The following is a 26482-nucleotide window of genomic DNA, read 5'->3' on the forward strand; positions in this document are numbered from 1 at the left end:
ATATAAATAACTGGTAATACTAATAATACATAAAATAATTAGCAGTTTATCTCTTCATGAGGCGTTTTCATTATTTGTATCACAATGACAATGACAGAGGTGTCTAGAAGGGTTCCCCCTGTCTTGTATGTTTCAGTGAGCTAGATTTTCTTTTATTACCGTTATTACTCATAAATAATACTGTGGGACATATTGTTAATATAAAAACAAGTAAACCTTGATCTAAAAACTGCTGTTTTGTTTGAGTAGTGTGATAGTGAGAATTTTGCGGCACTTGCCGGAGGTTTAGGGTTAGGCACTAGGAGGGACTGTTAGGGTTAGTGTTAGGCACTTAGGAGGGTCGGTTAGGGTTAGGCACTAGCAGAATCGGTTAGGGATAGGCACTTACTGGAGGGCTAGGCACTTACCTCGTCCGTTAGGGTTAGGCACTAGGAAGGACAGTTAGGGTTAGGCACCAAGGGGAGTGTTAGGGTTAGGCATTAAGAAGGGACGTTTACGGTTAGATACTAAGAGGGATGGTTAGGGTTAGGCAACAAGGAGAGGGTTAGGGTTGGGCACAAGAAGGGACGGTTTGGGTTAGGCACCAAGGGGAGGGTTAGGGTTAGGCACTAAGGAAGGATGGTTACGGTTAGACACTAAGAGGGATGGTTAGGGTTAGGCACTAGGAGGGACTGTTAGGGTTAGTGTGAGGCACTTAGGAGGGTCGGTTAAGGTTAGGCACTAGCAGAATCAGTTAGGGTTAGGCAACAAGGAGAGGGTTAGGGTTAGGCACTAGGAGGGACAGTTAGTGTTAGGCACCGAGAGGATGGTTAGGGTGAAGATTAGGGTTAGAAAACCAAAAAAATGTGTCAATCATTTTGTGTTGATCTTTTGACCATGTCGACCTAAATCCATGTCAACCTATATATCATTTGTTGTCTATCTAGACATTGTCTACCTTTTTACTGTCGATCTAATGAACCACACCCGATGGTTGGAGGTTAGTCTAGTGTTAGACCCCCCTCCCCCCAACGTAGCCGGTTCATTTATCCTTTTGGCAAACACTGGGCCACATGCCCTGACTGTCCCCCCAGGCAAAACGTCGCCTGCCAGCCCCTGACTGAGCTTATGCTGTTGACATGCACACAGCAATACCAGGCTGATGACTGTTGCCATGTGTGTTGCCGGCTGTATTTGCCAGGGTTGTCTGAAATAGAGGCGTACGACAAAGAGGGACAACTAAAAGGTACAAAGGTTTTCAATTGTGCATCTCTAGATCCTAAATCATAAAGCACATTGAGGTCAGACATGTTACCTAAAATTCATAAATATCCCAAAATGTGAGATTTTGATGACTGGTGGTTATACGACTAGGGGCCAGGCATTAACTAATGGGAACAATGGCCCTCATTCAGAGGCGGTCGCAAGAAGCGACCGCTCGTTCTGAATGAGGGCGGCCGCTTGTATTTTTTAGTGCGGCCTCCTGGTCGCTAGCCAAGCTGTGGGTTACCACCCACAGCTTTAGCAACCGACCAGGGTGATGGTCGCGATGGTCTTGACCATCGCGACCATCGGGGCTTGCGACCATAAGGTTGGATCTCGGCAACCGCAATCCCCAGGGAGCTTCCTGCTCTGATCGAGCAGGAAGCTCCCCACTGACATCACTGCTCATGTCAGTGCGGCCGCCCACAAAACGCCTCCGTTTATGTAGCCACCCCCCTGCCCCGCCTACAAAACGGGGCGAGCTGTCGATCAACATCGACAGCCGCCCCTTTTGTAGTGAGCTCCGGAGCTAGAAATTTTCTCTCTCGCTCCGGGGCTTGCACACGCGCAGTGCGGCCGCTGCGCGTGCGCAGGACTGAAACATCGACCCGGTTGCGAGCGCTCAGCGCTTGTGACCGGGTCTGAATGAGACCCAATTTCTTTTCTCTCCTTGGTGTATCTTGACATTGCCATTAGGAGTTGGAAGAGATAGAAAAGAACAGGGATTAGACCAAAAAGGGATTTTAAAAAGAGTCCTAAACAATGAACACAATAGTGATTCTATTATATAGTTATTATTATTATATTTCTTGACATACAATTGTCCTATATTTTTGTCAGTTAAGCGTGTCCCTGGTAACGACCAGTAAGCTGCATGAACGCTCGGTCTGTTTGTACTTTGTATCAACAATTCAGCCCAGTTTGTGCCCTGCGCTCAGGTGTGTGTATTTACCAATTATACATGAGTGGTTACTGTTTACTTGCCAAATAATTTGTGGAACTTCAACACTGAGTAATTAAACAAAATGAGGAAGGTACCAGCACCGATGGAACCGCAAACATATGCGGAGCTTTCATGGAAAAAGCCTCCCTCAACCCGCACATCTTATCTCTCTACCCAATTATTTCTATGTACACTGGTTATACTGTATCTCAGGCCAGAGCTCTCCTTCCGCACCTCTTGTGCCCTGATCTGCTCCTGATATGCCATCCCTCGCTCAGGTCTAAAGCTGTGTACACACTGGGCGATATATAGACCATTTAATCGAACAGTTGATATACCGCGAGCGCGTCGGCGGATGTGTATCCCCGATAGGTCTGTGAACGACGTCACTCGTAGATATATTGCGTCGGCTGTGCAGATCTGCAGATATATCGGTGCATCTCCTGATGTGTACATCGCCTGTACACATGCTGCAGGGACCCAGTGGCAAGTGGCAGCTCAACTGGGTGGGCAAATTGAAATGCTCGCCCAGTCGTGAGGTCATCAGGCCCGACACATCAGGCGGACAATTGGTAAGTGCATATGTACTTACCAATCGTCAGATAGGACGGCGGGTCAGCCAAATGGCCGACCTGTCGACCTAGCGTGTACCCAGCATTAGACTCCCCAGCTTACATTATGTTCATCACTCAGGCCCACTGATACCCATGAGATAAGGTACATGAGCTCCACCCCACCCGGGAGAGTAGGCATGTACTGTATGCATTACACTGAGACCGACCTGACCCAATTCACCCACTAAATGTATAGTATCTGCTGCAGCATTTAGCCCTCACTTTGTAACTGAATATACCAGGCCTTACTTATGCTGGCCATACACGCTACAATTATCGGGGCGATCCGCCCGATATCTGCGGATCGCCCCGATAATTGTAGTGTGTGTGCGGGTGACCGAGGGTTAAATATCGCTCGGTTGGATTGTCCAGCCAGACGGCCGCTGACCCACACCACAGGCCTCTGCTTGTTAATGTCTGAGTCAGATATTTCATGGGAAACCGACAATAAGTGAAGCCAAAATAACTGGTGGGAATTTTCCAGACTATGAAATCACTTTGTACCCAGTGACTTTACCCAGGAATTTTCAGGAAAATATGTGAATACGTCTATTCTGTGTCATACTAGCACTTTTTACTGATATATAGGGCCTGATTCAGACCCACTCGCGAGCGGCTGTCCGCTCGCAAGTGGGTCGATGTTCTGCACTGAGCATGCGCACGACGGAGGGAGCTCCGTCGTGCGCATGCGCCAGACGCGACGAGCGAAGGATTTTCCTTCGCTCGTAGTGTCTCTTCAAAGGGGGCGTGCTGTCGATGTTAACTGACAGCACTCCCCCTTTGGTGGGCGTGCCGGGGGCGTGCCTCCCTGACGGGGGCGTTCCCACGGGAACGCCTCCCGTCAGAAGCCGGCCCACTGACATCACTAGTGATGTCAGTGGAAGTGATTTTGGCTCTGATAGAGCCAAAATCACTCAGAGCCTTGTGGTTGAAAAACTCAACCACAGGCTTTTGTACGCAGTTTCGATGTCGTACAGCATGCCAGAACACACACGATATGCACGATTGATCGTTGCAATCGATCGAAATCGTGCATATCGTGTGTAAAATTGCCCCGTATATGGGGGGCTTTAGAGTCATCCCCAATGTGTAAAATGTATTTATTTTATAATACAGTGATTTTTCCCCTGCGCATTGTAAATCACCTGTGTGCCACTGTCCTATGTCAGACAGAGAGCTGAGCCAACCACCCTGAAATATTCAGCCAGCTTGTCCTACTATAGAGACACCGACAGGACATGTCCGGTCTGCATTCTGTCACTCGCTGCACTATAATTTCAGCACTGGCAGTGTCCAAATCCAGGGAGGGGTGGATGGATGGAGGCTTTACAATTCCCACAGGTAACATTCTGCTTAGCAAAAATATGAAAACACGCCTTTGAAAATACTATACAAGTGCTGTAAAACAGCCGAGTCACTCAGGTATGCATTGTTTCCATTTTAGTTGCTACTTTAGCAAGAAGCTGAACAATTACAGATATGTACAGACTCATAGCCTCTGTCCTGGAGATCGCTGCTATTCTGTTGTTTGATTACACCTCTCGCTGAGGACGGTTACCTGTGTTGTTACATTGCCAGCCGGCCAATCTTGTTTTCACTGTTATCAATATGCCAGATATTTATAGCTGTCTTAGGTTCGTCTGATTCAGAGGCGGGCGATAAAAATCGATTTTCACACAATCTGCCGATGTTTAAAGAACTTTGCACGCGCAGGAGCCGCACGGCGCATGTGCAGATCTGGTCCCGCGTCATCGCCCGCAGTGCCCCAAATGCCGCAGCATGCATAGTAGACATGCTGCTGGCGTCTGCAGGTGGCGGCAGCCAGTGTTTCAGAAAACGGGGGAGAGGGTGCCGACCCCGTTTTCTGGGCGTGATGAAGCCAGTGGCTGCATCGATGGACACAGCTTCATCGGCCCCGGCAACGTGGTTTCACCGAACATCCTGGGTAACCTGAGGGCAGTGCCTGTTAAGCTGTAATAATAATGTGTGCAATATACCAGTCATAACAGCTATTTAGCAGCCATAATGGACAATATACAAGCCACAAGGGCAGCATAACAACTACAGGGGGTGCAATATAGCAGCCACAGCGATTGGCAACGTAACGGCCATAAAGGCATTACAACTACATAACAAGGACAATAAAAACAACATAGGGGTAATAAAGCAGCCAAATGCATGATTTAGGGCAGTGTTGGCTAACCTTGACACTCCAGCTGTTATGGAACTACATAACCCGGCATGCACTGCTACAGTTTTGCTATTAGGGCATGCTAAAACTGTGGCAGGGCATGCTGGGAAATATAGTTCCACAACAGCTGGAGTGTCAAGGTTAGCCAACACTGATTTAGGGGGTAATGCTTATGCATCGCAGTACGTGTGTGCGCAAACCGCAGTGAGAGATCGGGAAGCGTTCGCTCGCTGCGCATAGACAGCCCAGCAGAGTGAGTGACAGGAGAAGCTGTGTGTGGGTGGTGAGAGGGGCTGGCTGCTAGGAACGGGGGAGCGGAGATGTGAACGCAGGCGTGCCTCAGCGTCTTAACGCCGTTTTCGAGGTGTGCATATTTATAGGCAGCATCATATTGCATGTCACCTGGCTGGTTTTTACACTGAAGTGCTCGCGGTAGGGTATGGTCAGCCTCAAGTGCTGCGATCGCATCCGATGGTACCCGATGTACCGATGGTTGCATACACTTCCTGGAGATGACATGTGCAAGTGGGCACCTTAAGACAGGCTGGTGGGCATCTGCATACACTGAGCGATCGCACGCCAAGACCTAGTGGGCGTGATAATGCCTTGCCGTGCCGATCACCTGCCTTCCCATATTTGCATATGCTGGGTGCGAGCGTACGCATCTAGCGAGCGGGTCTGAATCAGGTCCTGAGTCACATCTCCGTAACAGGTAATAGAATCTATGTTTAGGCTTACTCTTGAGCGCTCAAAAATCCCTGCTGCTGCTACTGACAACGGCACCTGTCTGCCAGCTGCTCAGATAAACACTAATTAAATAAAACACTAAGTCAATATTGCAGCGCTAGGATCCAAATGTCTTAAGTTCCTTTGATGTTCCTTTCCTGGTACTAAATGAAAAATCCATCCATTCCAAAAGAAATATTAATCTATAGATGCATCTACAGATTCATATATCTTTTGGAATGGATGGATTTTTCGGAATCAGCATGGCCGGTGGTTCAAATCCCAACAGCGGAAGCACGGCAGGGGTGAAAATCCTGAAGCTACAAAAGGTAAGTATTAACTAACCTTTTTTTTTACCCCCCTAATCCTCCTTTAGAGGTGCCTAACCCTAACCTCCCCAAGCGCCTAAACCTAAGTCTACCGGGGGGGTTCCTAACCCTAACCTCCCCCCAGGGGTGCCTAACCCTAACCCCCCCTTCCCCTAGCCTAACCCTAACCTCCTGGGGGGTTGCCTAACCCTAAGTCATCCCTGGAGCCCCTAACCCTCCCCCCCATGGCTGTCTGTGCCCGGCGCCCGGCTTACCTTCGATCGGTAAGCCGGGTGTAGGTCTAATGACAGGCATCGGGATTTCGACGCCTGTCATTAGTACCTTGCCGGAATTAGACAGTCGGGAAGCCTGCAGTCAGGATTTCGTCCATCGGCTTCCCGGATTTTTCATGTTCACGACGCCCCTGTTTTCCAAAACGAAGGCCGGCCCCACACACTCTCCGCCCAAATGGAGAAACGTGTCAAGGACTATATGTTAACTGTTCAACTATCTATTCAGGCACTGCACCAACATACTGCAGTGGACAGATTGCACCAATACAGTCACATTGTCCTCTGTAAGCCGCTGATGTGTGGAAAAGGGCTACTAGTGATTATGGGGCCGATTTATTAAGGATCGTATTTTGCAATGCGATCAGGGCATGCAGTACCGCCCATGATCGCATTGCAAAATACCGGCCGAATGTATGACCCGGCACATGCAGGGAGACGGGCTCCGAAAAGAGCCCGTCCCTGCGATGTGGCCGGAGCGCATTTCGGGCTGCTGCGCATGCGCAGTCCCGCGGACTGCACATGAGCGGAACCCATTGCCGGCGGAGGGATATGGAAGATCCCTCCACCGGCTGAAATGCGGGTAAGTGCCCATAGGACACAGCGGCTAACGCTATCTTCAGATGGCGTTAGCTGCTGGGGTCAATATCGGGAAATTGATACATTTAGCAGCATCGCATTCCCCATAGAAACCTATGGGGAGGCGGCTGCCGGCGGCAATGGAGGGATCGCAGCAGGTATCCCTACCTTCATACATTCGGGGGATACTTAGTATTTGAGGTAAACCCCCGAAAACAGGTGTTTTTGGGGAATTAACCTCAAATACCCCTATATGTGGTTTTGCCGTCCTGTGGGCTGTACACAAAAGAAAGTGCGTGTGCAGGTATCTATCAGTGTGCACTGGAACTTGTCTATTTGTAACCGATCTGAGGTTATTTGTTGAGGACTTTTCGATTCACATAGCTTGTATTAACAATACCCCAGTGATATGGAATATATTAGCCTACAATTAGAGCATATCATAGTAGACTTTAATCAGGGGCGTATAAAGAGAGGAGGGGGCTCGTGTGCAGCATCCGTGCGGGACCCCACCTCTTTCTCACTGGCTGATTTCTGCAGTAGACTTAGGCACTAGCCAGAGTCAGCCAGGTCAGCATAGCAGGGGGGGCGCGGCCGGGCATATTACCCAGCATTTGCGGGCGGAGGGGGGGCGTCAATTTGGCCCTGCTCCGCTACACAATGCCAAGAGTACCGCCATTGTGAAGCAGGGGGCGGGTTCATGATGACGCAATTCTGCGCGAATCGCGTCATCGGCCATTGCAGGGGTTTCTGTAGTAACTGCGGGGGGGGGGGGGTCCGGAGGGGTCAGCGGACGCCAAGAGGCTTGCCTGCATTTTCGGGGGGGCTGGGAGTGGCACACGATTTTCAGGAGGCTCCTGGCCGAATCAGGAGGGTAGGCAAGTATTATTATAGATACGCCCATGGCATTAACTGCCCTACTACAGTATCTGTTTTTTTATTTCTAGTTAGTTCCCAACTGTAATGCACAGCACAATGTTCTGGCGCTATATCCATACATTCTAATAAATATACAGTGCATCCGGAAAGTATTCGCAGCGCTTCACTTTTTCCACATTTTGTTATGTTACAGCCTTATTCCAAAATGGAATAAATTCATTTTTGTCCTCAAAATTCTACACACAAAATACCCCATAATGACAACATGTAAAAAGGTTTTTTTTAGATTTTTGCAAATTTAATTTAAAACAACAACTAAGAAATCACATGTGCATAAGTATTCACGGCCTTTGCTCAATACTTTGTTGATGCACCTTTGGCAGCAATTACAGCTTCAAGTCTTTTTGAATATGATGCCACAAGCTTGGCACACCTATCTTTGGGCAGTTTCGCCCATTCCTTTTTGCAGCACCTCTCAAGCTCCATCAGGTTGGATGGGAAGCGTCGGTGCACAGCCATTTTCAGATCTCTCCAGAGATGTTCAATTGGATTCAAGTCTGGGCTGTGGCTGGGACACTCAGGGACATTCACAGAGTTGTCTTGAAGCCACTCCTTTGATATCTTGGCTGTGTGCTTAGGGTTGTTGTTCTGCTGAAAGATATGAACCGTCGCCCCAGTCTGAGGTCAAGAGTGCTCTGGAGCAGGTTTTCATCCAGGATGTCTCTGTACATTGTTGCATTCATCTTTCCCTCTATCCTGACTAGTCTCCCAGTTCCTGCCGCTGAAAAACATCCCCACAGCATGATGCTACCACCACCATGCTTCACTGTAGGGATGGTTTTGGCCTGGTGATGAGCGGTGCCTGGTTTCCTCCAAACAGAACGCCTGGCAGTCACGCCAAAGAGTTCAATCTTTGTCTCATCAGACCAGAGAATTTTGTTTCTCATGGTCTGAGTGTCATTCAGGTGCATTTTGGCAAACTCCAGGCGGGCTGCCATGTGCTTTTTAATAAGAAGTGGCTTCCGTCTGGCCACTCTACCATACAGGCCTGTTTGGTGGCTTGCTGCAGAGATGGTTGTCCTTCTGGAAGGTTCTCCTCTCTCCACAGAGGAATGCTGTAGCTCTGACAGAGTGACTATCCGGTTTTTGGTCACCTCCCTGACTAGGGCCCTTCTCCCCCGATCACTCAGTTTAGACGGCCGGCCAACTCTAGGAAGAGTCCTGGTGGTTCCAAACTTCTTCCATTTACGGATGATGGAGGCCACTGTGCTCATTGGGACCTTCAAAGCAGCAGATATATTTCTGTACCCTTCCCCAGATTTGTGCCTCGAGACAATCCTGTCTCGGAGGTCTACAGACAATTCCTTGGACTTCATGCTTGGTGTGTGCTCTGACATGCACTGTCAAGTATGGGACCTTATATAGACAGGTGTATGCCTTTCAAAATCATGTCCAATCAACTGAATTTACCACAGGTGTTCTCCAATTAAGCTGTAGGCACATCTCAAGGATGATCAGTGGAAACAGGATGCACCTGAGCTCAATTTTGAGCTCATGGCAAAGGCTGTGAATACTTATGTACATGTGATTTCTAAAAAATCTTTAAAAAAAAAAAACTTTTTACATGTTGTCACTATGGGGTATTGTGTGTAGAATTTTGAGGACAAAACAATTTATTTATTCCATTTTGGAATAAGGCTGTAACATAACAAAGTGTGAAAAAAAGTGAAGCGCTGTGAATACTTTCCGGATGCACTGTATAATGCTCATTGTGTATTTATCTTTCCAGCATGATATACTTTTTTAAATGTATTTGTATTGACAGATGTGCAATATTTTATTAATTTATTATAGTTTTATTAAAGGATATTTAGTTATTATCATCCGCGTCTAGGCATATTTATCATTTTTATTACAAGGAAATTTGTGTTTCATAAGTGTTGATATTTTATACTGATATTTAGCACAGAGCAATATTTAGAACACTGTCTGCAATGTTCCCAGTTAATAGTTTAGCACTAATAACATGTTATTATTATATGATAATCACTAGGGAAAAACCTTCACATTTTTGTCTTGTTTGGATAGTCAGCTTGTGACAACACCTTATTGTGTTTTCCCTAATACATTTATGACCACTTAGATATCACCTCTATTAATGTGAGTAGATCGTAGTAAAGCAAAGATTCAACATCAACACATTTAATTAAAAACATATTTACTGAGCCGCGCAGGGCAGATAACACAGGACATTGCAACGGAGATTGAATTTAGGAAATCAGTCACCTCTGTTGTGAAAGAGTCTGTAATAAAAACTGACTGTGTCTACTCCTTGCACAGAAAGGGGATTACCACATTTAGGAGAAATAAACTTTTTGTCCTAGGTCCTGGAGCTGCAGAGTCGCCACTGGGCAAAGGCCATAGAGGCAAATGCCTAGGGAGCCATTGCTCCAGGGGAGGTGCCCAACAGACATGACATGTAGCCCCTACATTGCCAATCACACATTGGCTGCAAGTCTAGGGCACCAAATTGTGTAGGGCCAACTCTGTCGATCATCTTCGGTCTTGCAGCTCCGTTTTGTCATTAATATTGTATTTAGAGCTACTGATAAAATTTAAATATATATATATATATATATATATATAATTATATATATATATATATATATATATATATTTATATATAAAACAAGCACCTTCTGGTGTAATATTTCTGGGAACGTTTGTCTTTTAAATCAAGAGTAATCAAATATGCGTACCGCCAAATTTTTATAAGCAAGCATGTAGTAAATATTTTTGTACTTTCCAAGATGTACCTCCTTCATTCATGGACCATTGCCCTCTAGACATGGATCTCCAGAATTGTACCGAGGTGGAGAGCAAAGAGCACTCTCATAGTATAGTATTAAAAATTTAATGCATACACCATAAAACACAAAAAAATACACAATTACATTAAAAAGTTGTAAGAAAGGCTTATCTGAAACATCAAATGACTGGATCGGGATGTCAGCAGCGTTACCACCCTCAACGTGTTTCGTCACTATCGCTATTTCATCTGAGGAGTTTCAGCTGCTTATCAGGAGATAATATATTTGAGATGAAGTTGTGATTGTGGGGTGAAGATTTCTTTCCTATGCATGCCAATATTCAATAAATCTACTGCAGGGCACCGCAGACTGCTTTCTTTACTCAGGAAATAGCTGATAACAGAGAACTTAGATGGACAACAGACAGTAGATAAAACAGAAAGTAAATAAAGTATCTCAAGCTCTGTCTCATCCACTAAGTTCCCCAATCAATCTAACAGAACCTGTGGCACACTCCACGGATTAACATGTGATTAACAGACTATGGTGCACTGGAATCGGTATGTAATGCCACCGGATCTATTACCGGCGGATACAGCATACCTGCCGACTTTCTGGCTGCTCCTTCCGGGAGGGAGCAGCCAGATCGGCAGGGGGGCGTGGCCAGGAAAAGGGGGAGTGGCTGGGTGGGTGACAGCACTTGTGGGCGTGGCAGGGGCGGGGTCTCACGATTGCAGCATTTTGGCCCCGCCCCCGCTACAAAATGCCGATAAAATAGGCATTGTGAAGCAGGGGGCAGGGCCAAAATTACGCAAATCACGTCACACCCCCCCCCCCGCTGCGGGGGTTGCAGGGGTTATTGCGGGGGGGATAGGATGGGTGGACGGCAGCCGGGAGAATTGCCTGCCTTCCCGGGAGGTCGGGAGCGGCACACGATTTTCGGGAGGCTCCTGACCAAAAGGGAGGGTAGGTAAGTATGCAATACAGATGCCGGAAGGCCGAAGCATGAAGATCCCGATTGAGGCAGATAAGTACCCTAACCCTCCCCTCTCCCCCTCTAACCCTCCCTTAGCGATTCCTAACCCTAAAACTTCCGAGGTGGTGCCTAACCGTAAGACCCCCCTGGGGGTGCCTAAACCTAACCCCCCCTTCCCACACCCTAAACCTATACCACCCGGGGAATGCCTAACCCTAATCTCTCCCCTGTGGTGCCTAACGCTACCCGGGGGGCCTAACCCTAAACCCCCCCTCCACCCCGCAGCTACATGCTACGATTCTCTGATTACCTTCGACGGGATGACGGCTGTCAGGATTTCGGCATCTGGCTAAAGATAGGCATCGGGCCTATCTTTAGTACCAGGTCAAGCTTCCAGCGTCGGGATTCTGTCAGCCGGCATTCTGGAAGCAGTTAATTGAACTGCATCCCGCTGCACTGCATAGTCCAATACACAATAGTGTGGGATGGGTACGGGATACCAATGCTCGGGATCCCGGCGGTGAAAATCCCAACGCCGGCATCCTGACAGAGTTTGGATACTGACACCTGTCGGTAGGTATCCTAACCCTACCCTCTCCCTACTCCTAACCCCCCCCCTCCCCGATACCGGGACCTAACCTCCCCCCTAGTGCCTAAACAACCTCCCCCTTAATCCCTAACCCTCCCCCTAGTGCCTGAACCCTAACCCTAACACTCCCCCCAAGCCCACTACATACCTTTGGGATGGCGACGCCAGGATTCTGACAAGTTGTAAGGGATCCATTTATCAAAGTGTATTTGAGGTAATATCATTGAAAACACACGTTTTTGGGGGTTTACCTCAAATACTAAGGGGCCTATTCATCAACACTAAAATAAAGTTTTTAAGGACATTTTCCTTAATTACCGTTATTTTAGTATTCATGAAGACACTTAACACAGGAGATATCACTGATATCTCCTGGTTAAGTCCCCCTGCTTTAATTTCCTCCTGCTTTAATTTCCACACTCCCCATACATTAGTACATTAGTATGGGAATATGGAAATTATGCTATTCATCAAATTCTGAAAATTATGTATTTTCGGAATTTGATGGAGTTACTATTCGCCACTGTGAGGTGGCTTTTAGTAGGTGACACTTACCTGTATCAGCGTGGGCAGGTCCCCAGGCGTCTCCCTCCAGCGCTCCCTGGTCACTCCTCTGGCTCCGGTGGCTGTACTGACACTGTGTTCTCCAGACAGAACACAGTAAAGTTTAGAAAAAAAAAAAACTTTCTAAACTTTACTGTGTTCTGCCTGGAGAACACAGTGTCAGAACAGCAGACAGAGCCGGAGGCAGCTGCAGCGGGCAGGTAGGTCAGGGGGTGGGGGGCTAGGTGAACGGAGGGGGGAGGGGGGAACACACAGAATTACCGCAGATGTAGGCATGCACTGGTTTTACGGATGTAACGGCGCATGCGCAGCACTGATTACAGGTGCGGTAGGTTAGAGCTTTTTTTTTCTAAATAGATACTGATGGAGGGGAGGAATGATGAATTCCTTCAGTAATTAGGTAGAACTCCATGCGAATTCTAAACCTAATTATTGTACCTCCAGAGAAATTTTAGTTATGATGAATAGGCCCCTAAGTATCCTCCGTATGTATTAAGGAGGGACCACAGCAGGTATCTCCAATAACTGCAGTCAGAGCCGTAACTAGACTTTTTGGTGCCCTGTGCCAGAAAGAGCATTGGAGCCCCCCCCCAATTTTTTAAAGGGACATAATGCACCCAAAAAAGGGGAATGGCCTTATGGAGAAGGGCCAGGGAAGAGATAGGGGAGGCGAGGAGATGCTGGGGATGAAATAAGAGGAAGCTACAAGTGAGAATGATAATAAACAGAAATTTGACAGGTCCAAACAGCGCCCCCTGCCCTGTGGTGCCCTGTGCCAAGGCACCAGCTGAACTACCGTAGCAACGGCCCTGCCTGCTGTGATCCATCCATTGTCGCTGGTAGCCGCATCCCCCATAGGTTTCTATGGGGGATGCGATGCTGCCAGATTTACCAATATCTGGAATGCGAAGCATTGCAGATATTGGCCGCCGCAACTAACGCCATCTGAAGATGACGTCAGCCGCTGTAGCCTATGGACTACACCACAAACTATTAGTCAGCGGAGGGATGCGCCGGAACCCTCCCCAGCTATGGCGGATGTGCATGCGCAGCACCCCCTGCTCTGGCCGGCCGCTCTCCAGAGACATCGCAGGGACGGGCACCTTTTCGGAGCCCATGTCTCTGCATGTCCCGGATGATATATCCGGCCAATAGGATCGCTTTTTGCAATGCGATCATGGGCGTTACTGGCATGCTTTGATAATGATCATTGATAAATGGGCCCCTATGTCTTTTCCATGTATCAGATATCACCTTAGTAAAGACCATTGAAAAGTTCCCTGTGAACAAGGCTACACAGTGATCATCTGCACATTCTGATAACAGAGAGAGATCTCTTTGAATCCTTATCGTTGTAGTACAGCAATCTCTAAACAGTATATATATATTGGAATAAACACGGTTGTCTACACCTATTTGGAGAGTCCCTGGAATGCCGCCTATATTGCTTCCTGTATATATATATATATATATATATATATATAGAACTGTAATCGTTATCAGCTGTAATTGACATGAGAACATGTAGATAGATCATCATAAAAGCCTTGAACCATTGATACGCAAATACTTTAATTATCGGCTGGGTGATATGGACACATTGTCGTAAACTGATATATGGATCAGAGGGGGATCCAGACGGGGCGGGGAGGGGTCACTTCTCACCTGTTCTCTACCACTGGCCGCCATATAGCAGCACAGCCTCAGCGGCACATCATGCAGGGAGAGAGAGGCATGAGGCAGCAGCCTCCCTGGACCCTCTGCAGCCCGGCACACACCGCACTGGTTCCACCACTAATATGAATATGGATAATTAACTAGTTTTGTCACAATATAGATCCTTATAATGGAGGTCGCACGCAGTTCTGAGTGCAAGCAGAACACTATTGTGACGCACGTCTAATGTGTACGTATCACATCTATCATCACCACTTACACCTTCCCCATGCTACGTGCAAGAGATTCGGCTAAAATGGGCATACTCCCGGCACATGCGCAAATGTGCCGGTGCCGGATAAACAACAAGACCACAACGCGCCCACGAATTGGTTCTTTACCAGCTGGCACCCAGAAATGGCCGTTATACGGACGGAGTGATACATCCGAGATGTGTCTGACTCAGAATCACCCGAAGGTAGACAAAAATGCATACGCTCGCTACAGTGCATGGGCAGTTTATCATCAACTTATTAGATACGGCGGCATTCGGATCTGCGGGCCAGTGAGAATCAGGCACAATGGCCCTGATTCAGAGCCGCTCGCAAAAAGCGAGCGCTCGCTCTGAATCAGGGCGGACGTTTTTTTTTTTTAAAACCACCTCCTGGCCGCTCGCTAAGCTGTGGGTGACCACCCACAGCTTTTGCGAGTGGCCAGGTGATGGTCGCAATGGTTGCGACCATTGGGCTTGCGACGAGACCCTTGTGGTAGGGTCTCGTCTGCCGCAAGCCCCAGTGAGCTTCCTGCTCTAATAGAGCCGGAAACTCACTACTGACATCACGAGTGATGTCAGTAGGGCCGCCCTCAAACGGCAGGCGTTCCTCCGTTTGGCCAGCCACCCCCCCTCCCCACCTATAAAATGGGGCGAGCTGTCTATCAACATTTCTCACTCGCTCCGAGGCTCGCGCATTGCACACGCCGCATGTGCGCAATGCCCTACCATTGACCCGCTTGCGAGCGCATAGCGAGAGAAAAACCAGATGGGTGCGCTAACTGTTCAATTGCTGTCTAATATAAAAACCTGCAGCTGATACCAAGGGGCTTCTGCATAACGCCCTCAAAACAGTGTAGAAAAAAAGAAATGAGGTATCTGCGCTGGTATTTATATGAATTTGTAACACCTTTATGAATCAATTATAAAGTTTATTCAATAGTGAACTGCAGTTCAATAAAACATACACACATGTATCAAGTATTGTTAAAAATAGTTACCATAAATGGTACAAACAGCCAAATAATTGAGATGTTTCAGAGAAATGTATCCAATGTTCCCAACAATTGGTTTATATAACCAGTGGATAAATATAGCAATTCACACCATAATGCGTGCATACAGGCTGCCCAATGTTTGGAAATAAGGTTCTGTAGCTGAACAATGTCACAAGGTCCTCTTATATCCAAATAAGTGTATTCCGTATAATGATAATCCTTACCCCACAGAGGCTCACACAATGGAAATAAACGGCAATGATGTCAGCTGATTTGCACCGTTGTGGTGATGGTTGCCCGCACTCTGGGTGTGGATCGGGGATCCGTTGGTATGTGGGTGCAAAGTAATGCACAAAGGGTGCCAAGGCTGAGCTAGATGTTGCCACCGATGTGACCCCCGCACACACCCCGGGCAAACGGGCAGCAGCCCGCACGGAGATGGAAGCCGCAGCACAGGAGCCTCAGGAGGAGAGGGACACCGGCAGCAGTCTGCGTGCACGTGTCCGTCCTAATGTGACAGGAGCCCGGCGGCTGTGGGAGGCAGAATCAAGCGGCTGCCGAATGCTGTACAGGCGGCTGCCAGGAGCTGGACTTGCGGAGATTCAGCTGGTATAAAACGGGGAGCCCAGATAACAGACACTTGATCAAATAGTGCAGTGGGATTGTAGGAAGCGGTCAGCAGGGTCTGAGTCAGGCCCAATATGTTTTGGAAAAAGTACCATTGAAGCCATAAGTCCTAGTATTGGGGAGTTTGTAATCACGCTGGGGGGCATGGCCCGGGTATGTTGGAGGCATGACTACGGTATGCTGGGGGTATGAACACTGCAGGCTGGGGGTGTGACCGTGCCGTAGGGGATTGGATTAAAACATGAAGAAAGAAGACCATTCCCCAGCATTTTGGTGATTCATAAATTGGTGAACGAGAGATTGGGGGAGTCTCGGTGTCATCACAGGGCATCATGGTTTTTTTTAACAGTATTTATGTGGCACTACAGATCCCAGTGGACCTTGGATTCCATTGCTTGTAGCACTACAAATAACAGCAGGCTCTGGCAGCCATGGGTAAGCTGGCATCTACTGTCCTTTAAGCGGCAGCATACGTAATCAATTTATGGCTTCCAGGGATTACTATGACCAATAGTTCCACATGCAAAAATGTTTCTTTTTTCCTACTCCAAATTTTTTTATTACCACTAAAACTCAACAGCTAGAGCTAGCGGTGTTGGCAGGAGCCCCGATGTTCTCAGCAGGTGGTGGGCACCTTTTCTGCCGCTCAGATTCTCCTCTCATCAAGTTGCTGGTCACTACTGGTACCATGCGCTCACACCTTTACCACCCAATGGTGAGTCACTCGTAACATAAGAGATGCGCAGCTCGCAATAAACACGTAATTGCACTTTTCTGTATTTTATCTGCCATGTCAGCATCAGGCCCTATTATAAAAGAAACCACTAAGCAGTCACTGACACCACCGGGGCACAGACACAATTTGTCGCCATGTTTTGGACATAATATTAATTTTAAAAAATGCAAAGAAAGGTCCCTCAAATAATCGGTATAGCAGACAGGTTGGGTATGAGATCCCGGCGGTCGGGATGCCGACAGTGAAGATCCCGACAGCGGTAGGTCTACTACAACTAACCCTAACCCCTACCCTAACCCTCCCTCCTCAGTGCCTAAACCTAATCTCCCCCTCTAGTGCCTAAACCTAACCTCCCTCTCCCCTTAGGGCCTAACCCTCCCCATCCCCCTAGGGCCAAACCCTAACCTTCCCCCTAGTGCCTAACCCTAACCCTCCCCTAACCCATAATACATACCTGCGGGATGTCGGCGGTCGGGACACGCAGGCCGGGATGCTGACTACATCCCATAGCCAGTGGCGTCACAAGGGGGTGCGGGCCACACCCGGGTGTCACCCGCCGAGGGGTGACACCAAGGTGCAGACTGACACTCCCCTACAGTGACAGGAGCCGGGTGCTGCACTGTAGTATTAAGTGCAGCACCTGGCTCCTGGCACTGTGAGGGAGCCGGCCCTGCAACACAATGCACCCCCTCCCAATAATATAAAAATAACGGGACGAGAGGGATCGGGCCGCGAGGCCACGCCCCTTCGCACGAGGCAACGTCCGCTTTTCGGGGCGCACGCGGCTTACAACATCCCTCCCCGCAGCTAGTGACACTGTGGGGAGGGGAGGCAATCGGGAAGCCGACTGCCTAAATACCGGCAGCCGGCTTCCCGACTGTCTTATCCCGGCAAGGGTGAAATGGCGGGCGTCTAGATGTAGACGTCCGCATTTCCCCGACGCCGGGAGACTGGCGCCCGGCATCCCGATCGTAGGGATGCCGGGCGCCGCGAGCGGTCAGCCGCGGGGGGGGAGGGTTAGGTTTAGGGCTCCCGGGGGGACTTAGGGTTATGGTTAGGCTAGGGGGAGGGAGGGTTAGGGTTAGGCACCCCCGGGGGGGACTTAGGGTTAGGCACCCGCCCGGGGGACTTAGGTAACGGGGAAGGGGGTGGTTAGGGTTAGGCACTTGGGGGGGAAGTTAGGGTTAGGCACCCCTAAGGAGGGTTAGGGTTAGGGGGGTTAGGTTAGTAGATACTCATCTATCCACGATCGGGATTTCCAGCGCTGTCGGGCTTCCGCTGCGTCGGACTCTGCTCCTGTCGGGCTGCCGCTGACGGGAATCGAACCGCCGGCCATGCGGCCAGCGGTATTTCATACCAATTCCGTGGGGAGGGACACCACTGCCCATAGCGGATATGTAACGACGGCCATTGCCTGGGGTGGGTTCTGGAGGAACCCTCCGCCAGCTAATTATGCAGTGTAGCCCATAGATTACAGCAGCTAACGCCATCTTCAGATGGCGTTAGTTGCGGGGACCAATATCGGGAATGCATCGCATTACGGATATTGGTAAATCTGGCAGCATCGCATCCCCCATAGAATCCTATGGAGGATGCAGCTGCCAGCAGGAACTGAAGGATCACAGCAGGTATTGGAGTGTTTTCGGGGACATAGCCGCAAATATACAGTGCCATGCATAAAGGGATGACCACATTTACAACATTATACTATAACAAAACAGCAAAGAACTAGGAGTACGTCAAAGGTCAAATAGAGACATTGATGAGAACAGTGAGAGCAGATAGACACAGATAAGCAGAATAATAAATTAATGTATGGCTGCAATTAGTCGAACACATTGGGCCCGGTTCAGACCCGCAGATAATGCAGATGTTCACGGAGTTGATTGGTTTTTCTGCTACTGCGTGTGCATGAAAGTACTTAAAACTTGGTACGCCGCACGTGTTACACAATTGAGATGCACCATATCAGAAATAGGGGTCTATTTACTAAGCAGTGTTAGGAGACAGAGTGAAAAGTGATAAGAAAGTGATAAGGTGCCAGCCAATCAGCTCCCAACTGTCATTTTTTAAACACAGCCTGTGAGACGACAGTTGGCAGCTGATTGGCTGGACCCTTATCACTTTTCACTCTGTCTCCTAACACTGCTTAGTAAATAGGCCCCATAATATTTTAGGAAAGTGTTGGGCATTCCCGGGCGGTGTCGCAAAAATGTTCCGTCTTATGGGCGTGTTTTGGGAGCGTCACTAAAGTGTTTGCGTACATAGATGCTTCATCGTTCCCAAAGGAGGCCATACACAGACTGAACATCTGCGCCTGCCACTGATGGCGGTGTCTACAGACGCTGCACATTCATACACACAGATGTAAACCGTGGAAGGGCTTTGTAGCGGGATGTGCATAAAGTCGCAAACGGGGGACTGACAAAGACGCAGCTGCGACGCATCCTCTTCCACCTCTGTATCAGGCCCATAGTGCACAGAACAATTCATGATAGAATCATAAAATAACAGACATGAGACATAATTGAATAATCCCTGATATATAAGGGGACCAGCACTGTACTATAGCAGAAGAAAAAAAAAACTTATTATGTATTTTAGGGGTCTATTTACTAAGCAAACAGAGTGAAAAGTGATAAGGTACCAGCCAATCAGCTCCCAACTGTCATTTTTCAAACACAGCCTGTGAGATGGCAGTTAGGAGCTGATTCAGTGGTACCTTGTCACTTTTCACTCTGTTTCCTAACAATGCTTAGTAAATAGACCCCTAAGCAATTCAAAAAGATTCCAGGGTGTGCTCACTATACATCGTGCGTGTAAATCTGACAGTAATGTACTAACACTTTTTTTTTTTTTTTTAATTCCATGCTCAATATAGTTTGTTTCTATGGTTCCACCGCACCAGACAACTGATACAGAGAAGACAGCACTGATTAATACAATAGCAGCAATAGCAATAAGGCAGACACATATCATCTGAAAAAAATATATATTTATTGGGTCTAAAGCCCCCTTGCAGACAGCAGAGGTTTAAGATTGTTCAATATTGCAAGATTTCCCATTTAGAGGTATAATTCAGTATAATCCGTTTAGGGGACAGTTCAGGGAGAGAACACTTACTATGGGTACACATTAGACTATATTTCAGCCGATTGGACGGATCAGTCCGATATATTGTCAATATCGCCTAATGTGTATGCACTATGTCGGGCCATGCGCGCTCCCATCTGGTCGTCAGTCTCATCGTCAGGTCATCCCTACACGCATCAATTTGACGATGCGACTGACAACCCCATGCAGCGGGATGCGTCAGGGGCTGAAATATCGGGCGGGCGGATACCGGATCGCCTAATGTGTACCGGCCGCCCGATATGTCCAACGCATCGCTGGGTACACATATTGTTTAATGTGTACCCAGCTTTACAAATAATTAATTTTGCAAGCAAGAGCATTGTAGTAGTGCACAGTGCAAATACCTGGTTAGGGTGCAAAAAACAAACAAACAACGGCATCAAGTGACAGCAAAATTCTGTTGCTAACAAAAATAATGCAATTACACTTATCAGTTATGCAGCTGCTGGCCTATAACCAGGTGCCGACAACGATATATATCGTCCAGTGCATCAGTTCGTCTGTACGTCGTTCACAGATATAATGTGTCCAGTGGAGGCTCCAACAGTGGGGCTGCAGCGCAAACCAAAATTTAAATACTGGAGCCACACCAACTGCCAGGGAAATGTTTGGGGTGGCAGTTGGTGTGGCTCCCCACCACTGGAGCCGCCACTGAATTTATGTTGCATTTGCTGGCATGTACAGGCAACAGGTGAAGCTAGAAATAATCTGGTGTCCTAGGCTACTCAAATTGCAGCCAAGTAAATCCCCAGTATTCATCTGAAATAAATCTGGCTGAAATCCTTCTCTTGGATTTGCGGCACCCTGAGATTTTTTTGCCATTAATGACAATAACTCAGCCAAAAAATACTATAAGTCTGTTGATATTTTGCTGCCATGACCCGGCCATTGGCGCACAGTTTAGTACAAATAACAGATTAGTGGCACATCTAAACATCACCAGGCATTAGTGGCACCTTAGGAATGCAGACTGTGGAATTTTATAGCACAGTTCCTCATACAGGTGAAACCCGCACAGGTGGTTTCAGTTTGACAACTCCATACATGTAAGTCCCCACATTGTCCCCCATACAGTACAACCTCATAGACAGGAACCAGCTCCTTGTGTACTGGAGCACCCCCAATGTCTGTCCTGCCCCAGCCATCTGCATGCTTAGCATTTCCCAGTAATCCCATCACCCCATCCCTATGCATATACCCCCACTTACCCCTGTACAGGTGACTTGCCCCACATCATTAGGGAGGGTTTCCAGTGTGATACCGCCCTGGGTGCCAGTTCCATGCTGTAGGATGAGTGCCAGCAGAAGGGGGTACAATGACATCGGTGCCATTGACACTTGTCCGACAGGTGCAAAGTTACCAGGCAGGAGATATAGAAATCCAGCGATCTTTATTACAGGGAGAGGGAGGGGGGTTACTTACTGCAGCAATGAAATAAAAGAGAGCCAGGAAAAGATTGTACCCAGTGACAGTTAGAGTGGCCCTAATCTGGGGGAGCCACACTGCCCCCTGTCTGTCTTTTAGGGAAGCTGTCACAGGTAGGGTCCAAGGGGCAATCGTGTCTCCGGTCTCATTGCTCCTAGCCGGCTTCCAGCAGCCCCAAGCGGCTCATGGTGAAGGGAATAGCTCAGGTAGTTCCTGTGTACAGTCCCTGCAGTCTGGTGCTGCTCTCCGGGCTCCTTGTGTGGCAGAGTGGTCCCTGGGTAACCGGGGACCCCCTGTATCCAGCTCAGGGTCCAGTGGAAGAGTAGGGAGAACAGTCACTCTGGTTACAGCAGTTCCCTGTTCTGTGACCCAGCCTCTCCTCCTCCTCCTTCTCCACACCCTGCTGCTGCTGGTATAGATACACCTCCGTCTGTTACATTGTAACAGAGTCTTCTCATAGTAAACGACTCATCCGGGGGAGTGAAGAGCACAGCAGCTGCTGCAGAACCTCTTGGGCGCAGGTTATTATAATACCAAGGGTCATACATTGGGGATCACTTACAAACAGAACAAAGAAGCCTCATTACACGGAGTTTCAGCTGTAGCTGTTCTCACCCAGACTAAGGGGCCTATTCATCAACACTAAAATAACGTTATTTTGGTATTCATGAACAGACTTAACACAGGAGATATCACAGATATCTCCTTGCTAAGTCCCCCTGCGTTAATTTCCACACATTAGTATGTGGATGTGGAAATTATGGTATTCATCAAATTCCGAAAATTATCAATTTTCGGAATTTGATGCAGTTACTATTCGCCACTGTGAGGTGGCGAATAGCAGAATCCACTTACCTGTATCAGCGTGTGCAGGTCCCCCGACGAGTCCCTCCGGCGCTCTGCTCCGTCCTCAGGCTCCGGAGGCTGGTCTGTCATGTGTGCTCCCCAGCAGAGCACAAGAAAGTTTAGAAAAAGAAAATTTTTTTTTTTTTTCTGCAGGGAAACCACATGACAGACCAGCAGGACGGAGCCGGAGGCTGCTGCGCGGACAGGTAAGTCGGGGGGGGGGGGGTGGGTGGGGTCGGGGGGGGGGGGGTACGAAACTTACCGCATCTGTTGGCAGTCCTGCGCATGCGCTGGTTTTACAGATGTAACAGCGCATGCGCAGCACTGTTTCCAGACGCGATAAGGTAGTGTAGAGAGGGCAAAGTATCTATTTCCCGAAAAGCTGTCATTGCAAAAATGACAGCTTTTTGGAATAGATACTTATGGAGAGGTGGAATGATGAATTCCACCTATAATTAGCTAGAACTCCATGAGAGTTCTAAAGCTAATTATCTCCATTGAATTTTTACGTTTAATGAATAGGCCCCTAATATCACTACTGGCCACATTTCAGTTAATCTTTTACCAAAAACCAGAAAGTACTGTATCTCACCCAGATTGCATTAGTATGCACAGCCACATATTCAGCTGATGATAGAAGACCCTCACCCAGCAGCAGCACCAGTGTCCATTTACTGTTCTATCCACTAGTAAAATGGGAAGCGGTATGATATCCCGGCGGACGCATGGCCGGCAGTTGGAATCCCGGCAGCGGCAGCCCGACAAAACAGCAGAGCCCGGCAGCGGAAGCCCGACAGCGCTGGAAATCCTGATCGTCCTAAGGTAAGTATCTACTAACCCAACCCCCCTAACCCTAACCCTCCTTAGGAGTGCCTAACCCTTACCTCCCCCCCTGTGCCTAACTCTAATCCCCCCTCTAAGTGCCTAACCCTCCCCTTCCCCGCTGCCTAACCCAGGGGGGTGCCTAACCCTAACCTCCCCCCGGGGGTGCCTAACCCTCCCTCCCCCTAGCCTAACCCTAACCCTCCCGGGGGGGGTGCCTAACCCTAAGTCCTCCCCGGGAGCCCTAAACCTACCCCCCCCTGCGCGGCTGTGCGCTGGCGGCGCCCGGCATCCCTCCGATCGGGATGCCGGGCGCCGGTCTCACGGCGTCGGAAAAATGACAGGCGTCTAGATTTAGACGCCTGTCATTTAACCCTCGCCGGGATAATGCAGTCGGAAGCCGGCTGTCGGGCTTACGTCAGCCGGCTTCCCGATTGCATCCCATAAAAGGAGGGTCAGACCAGTTTGTATGAAAAAAAAAAAAGTTGTACAGGTTTTCCACCTGCAGCTGACTTTGTTTTACTGGTTGGTACCTGTACATATCCTGGTGCAACCGCATACTTAGCATTTCAGGGAGATTGTGAAAGTAGCACCTATGAGCGCACATGTACTGCTACATCTGAGAGGCGTGTCATAAAATTGATTTACATCCACATGTAAATGAGCCCCAAAGCAGTTAGGGGTCTATTTATTAACATTATTTTTACTAAAAGTGAAAAAGGGTGGTAGGAGCTACACAGGATCCCATAGCACAGACAGACTTCTGTATATAAAATTTACTGTCAAAGAGGAAGTAGTTTCTAGACAAGGTTAAATCCAGTAGTATCAAAAAGAAATTGAAGTCTGGTCCTGTATATTATGTATTATTAATGAGAATACGTCAATGGCTTCAAGTCCCCTCTGATGGGGTATACAAGTATATAGACTCACTACGTCAACTACGCATATCAGCTATTTGGATGGTAAGGGAGAAAGTTGCTGTTATTCCTTTTTCTTGCTTTTTATAAAGCAATTTGACAGGCCCAAACAGCGCCCCCTGCCCTGTGGTACCCTGTGCGATGGCACCGGCCGCACTACCCTAGCTACAGTCCTGTATATATATATATATATATATATATACACACACACACACACACACACACACACACACACACGTGGCCAAAATTGCGGACACATTTTGAAATGTGAATGTTTATCAACTTCGAATGGTTATAAAAACTGTTTCACTTCACGCAGTGCAATGATTCATACATCAAATAAAAGGAAATTTAATGCTGAATTCAACACAATAAACAGAAGTCAAATATTTGCATTACAAGGGAAGTTATGCCGTGAAAACAACACTTAGGGTGAAAATCCCCCTGTACTTATGATGTTACTGTCCTATCAGTGTTTCATTGGGTAACCTTTATTTTTCAAGACCGCAGCACAGCGACGTGATCCAGGATTGTGGTGTTAAGTGAAAATAGTCTTTCATATGCAGCAATGGCGAGAGAAATTGGTGGGAATGTGTCAACATCAGAAGTACGAAAGTTTTGTTTACGCTGTCAGGAAACTCAATCTATACAAAACAAAGAAGGAAAAGGCCGGAAAAAGTGCACAACAGCTGTTGAGGATAGGAGAATAAAACGAATTTGCGTCAGGGACAGATGATGTCATCTGCGGCCATTAGCAGTAAACTGAGTACAACTGGTGTTTTTGTCAGTGCAAGAACAGAACGGAGAAGACTAACGGAGGTTGGCCTAAAAGGTAGGGTTCCCCGAAAAAAGCCATTGCTGAATAAAAAGCAGGAGCAGAAACGAATACAGTGGGCAAAAGAACACATTGCATGGACAGAAGGACAGTGGAAACAAGTGATATGGAGTGACGAAACTGAGATATCGATATTTGGTAGTGATGGGAGAAAATGTGTGAGACGTCGCATCGGGGAAGAGGTACATCCAGATTTTATTCAATCGACAACAAAGAATCCTACAAGTGTTATGATCTGGGCATGTATGACAGCAGATGCAGTAGGCTGCCTTTATGTCATAGATGGTACACTGACAGCAGAAAGTACATTGACATCATCCTACAACCAAAACTTCTACCTTCTATCAGGGATCTTTTTCCAGATAATGCTTCATTTTTTTTCCAGCAGGAATCAGCTCCCTGTCACACTGCACGGACATGCAAAAAGGGGTTCATGGAGAATGACATACAGGTGCTGGGATGGCCAGGAAACAGCCCAGACCTGAACCCCATAGAACATTTGTGGTTCTGTGTGAAAAAACTGGTACATCTGAGGCGTCCATACAATAAAAGACAATTAATTGAGGCTATAATTATCTCATGGCACCACATAAAAAAGAAGGAAGAGCTCCAAACATTGGTTGGCTCAATGACACATCGCTGTGCTGCTGTCTTGAAAAATAAAGGATACCCAACGAAATACTGATAGGACAGTAACATCATAAGTACACAGGGATTTTCACCCTAAGTGTTAATTTCACTGCATAACTTCCCTTGTAATGCAAAAATTTGACCTCTGTTTATTGTGTTGAATTCAGCATTACATTTCCTTTTATTTGATGTATGAATCATTGCACTGCGTGAAGTGAAACAGTTTTTATAACCATTCGAAGTTGATAAACATTCACATTTCAAAATGTGTCCGCAATTTTGGCCACCACTGTATATATATAAAATATAGACACACATCAGGCAGGCAGCCCGATATATGTTTTTTTTTATTTTTTTAAATTGAGTAAATATTTATTGGTTTATAGAAATACATTAACACATAACCAAACAAAATAATAAAAAAAATATATATATATATATATATATATATACATAAATACATAATCAAATAACAGTATCTGGAATATAAAACCTAGAGCTACAAACTGCATCCCCAGATCCATTTATTATAAAAAAAAAACTAAAAATATACAATATTAATCAGTATACCAAAAACAATGAACTTAAAAAAAACACAACAAATTTAAAATAAAGATACCACACTATACAAATATTGGAATATCGTCAAAAATATCACCTGAAAAATTAGCAAAATCAACTAGATCCCAACAAATTCTTCTCTCAACTTATCACACAGCACATTACCTCCAACAAAGTAAAAATCTACTACATTATCCTAGCAATAATATACCGGTCAATCATTAGGCAGTGCACGGGCATAACAGGATTTAAGCCAACTGCTGTAAATACGTTCATACTTCTTCTCAGCTTTGCGACAAATGAACACGTTTT

The 26482-nt window shown here is 47.3% G+C and overlaps 1 protein-coding gene across 1 annotated transcript in view; it reads right to left on the reverse strand.

Annotated features, from left to right (window-relative positions):
• IL17RC (interleukin 17 receptor C) overlaps positions 1-21521 on the reverse strand; it is a 74224-nt gene extending 52703 nt beyond the window's left edge. The window contains exon 1 of the mRNA XM_088473285.1: positions 21343-21521. Within this exon, the coding sequence (XP_088329411.1) occupies positions 21343-21465 (123 nt within the window). The 5' untranslated portion in view covers positions 21466-21521. The remainder of the gene's footprint in view (positions 1-21342) is intronic.
• Between the last annotated feature and the right edge of the window lie 4961 nt (positions 21522-26482).

The sequence above is a fragment of the Taudactylus pleione genome, unplaced genomic scaffold (assembly GCF_031769625.1).
Source record: "Taudactylus pleione unplaced genomic scaffold, aTauple2 ptg000133l, whole genome shotgun sequence".
NCBI lineage: Eukaryota > Metazoa > Chordata > Amphibia > Anura > Myobatrachidae > Taudactylus > Taudactylus pleione.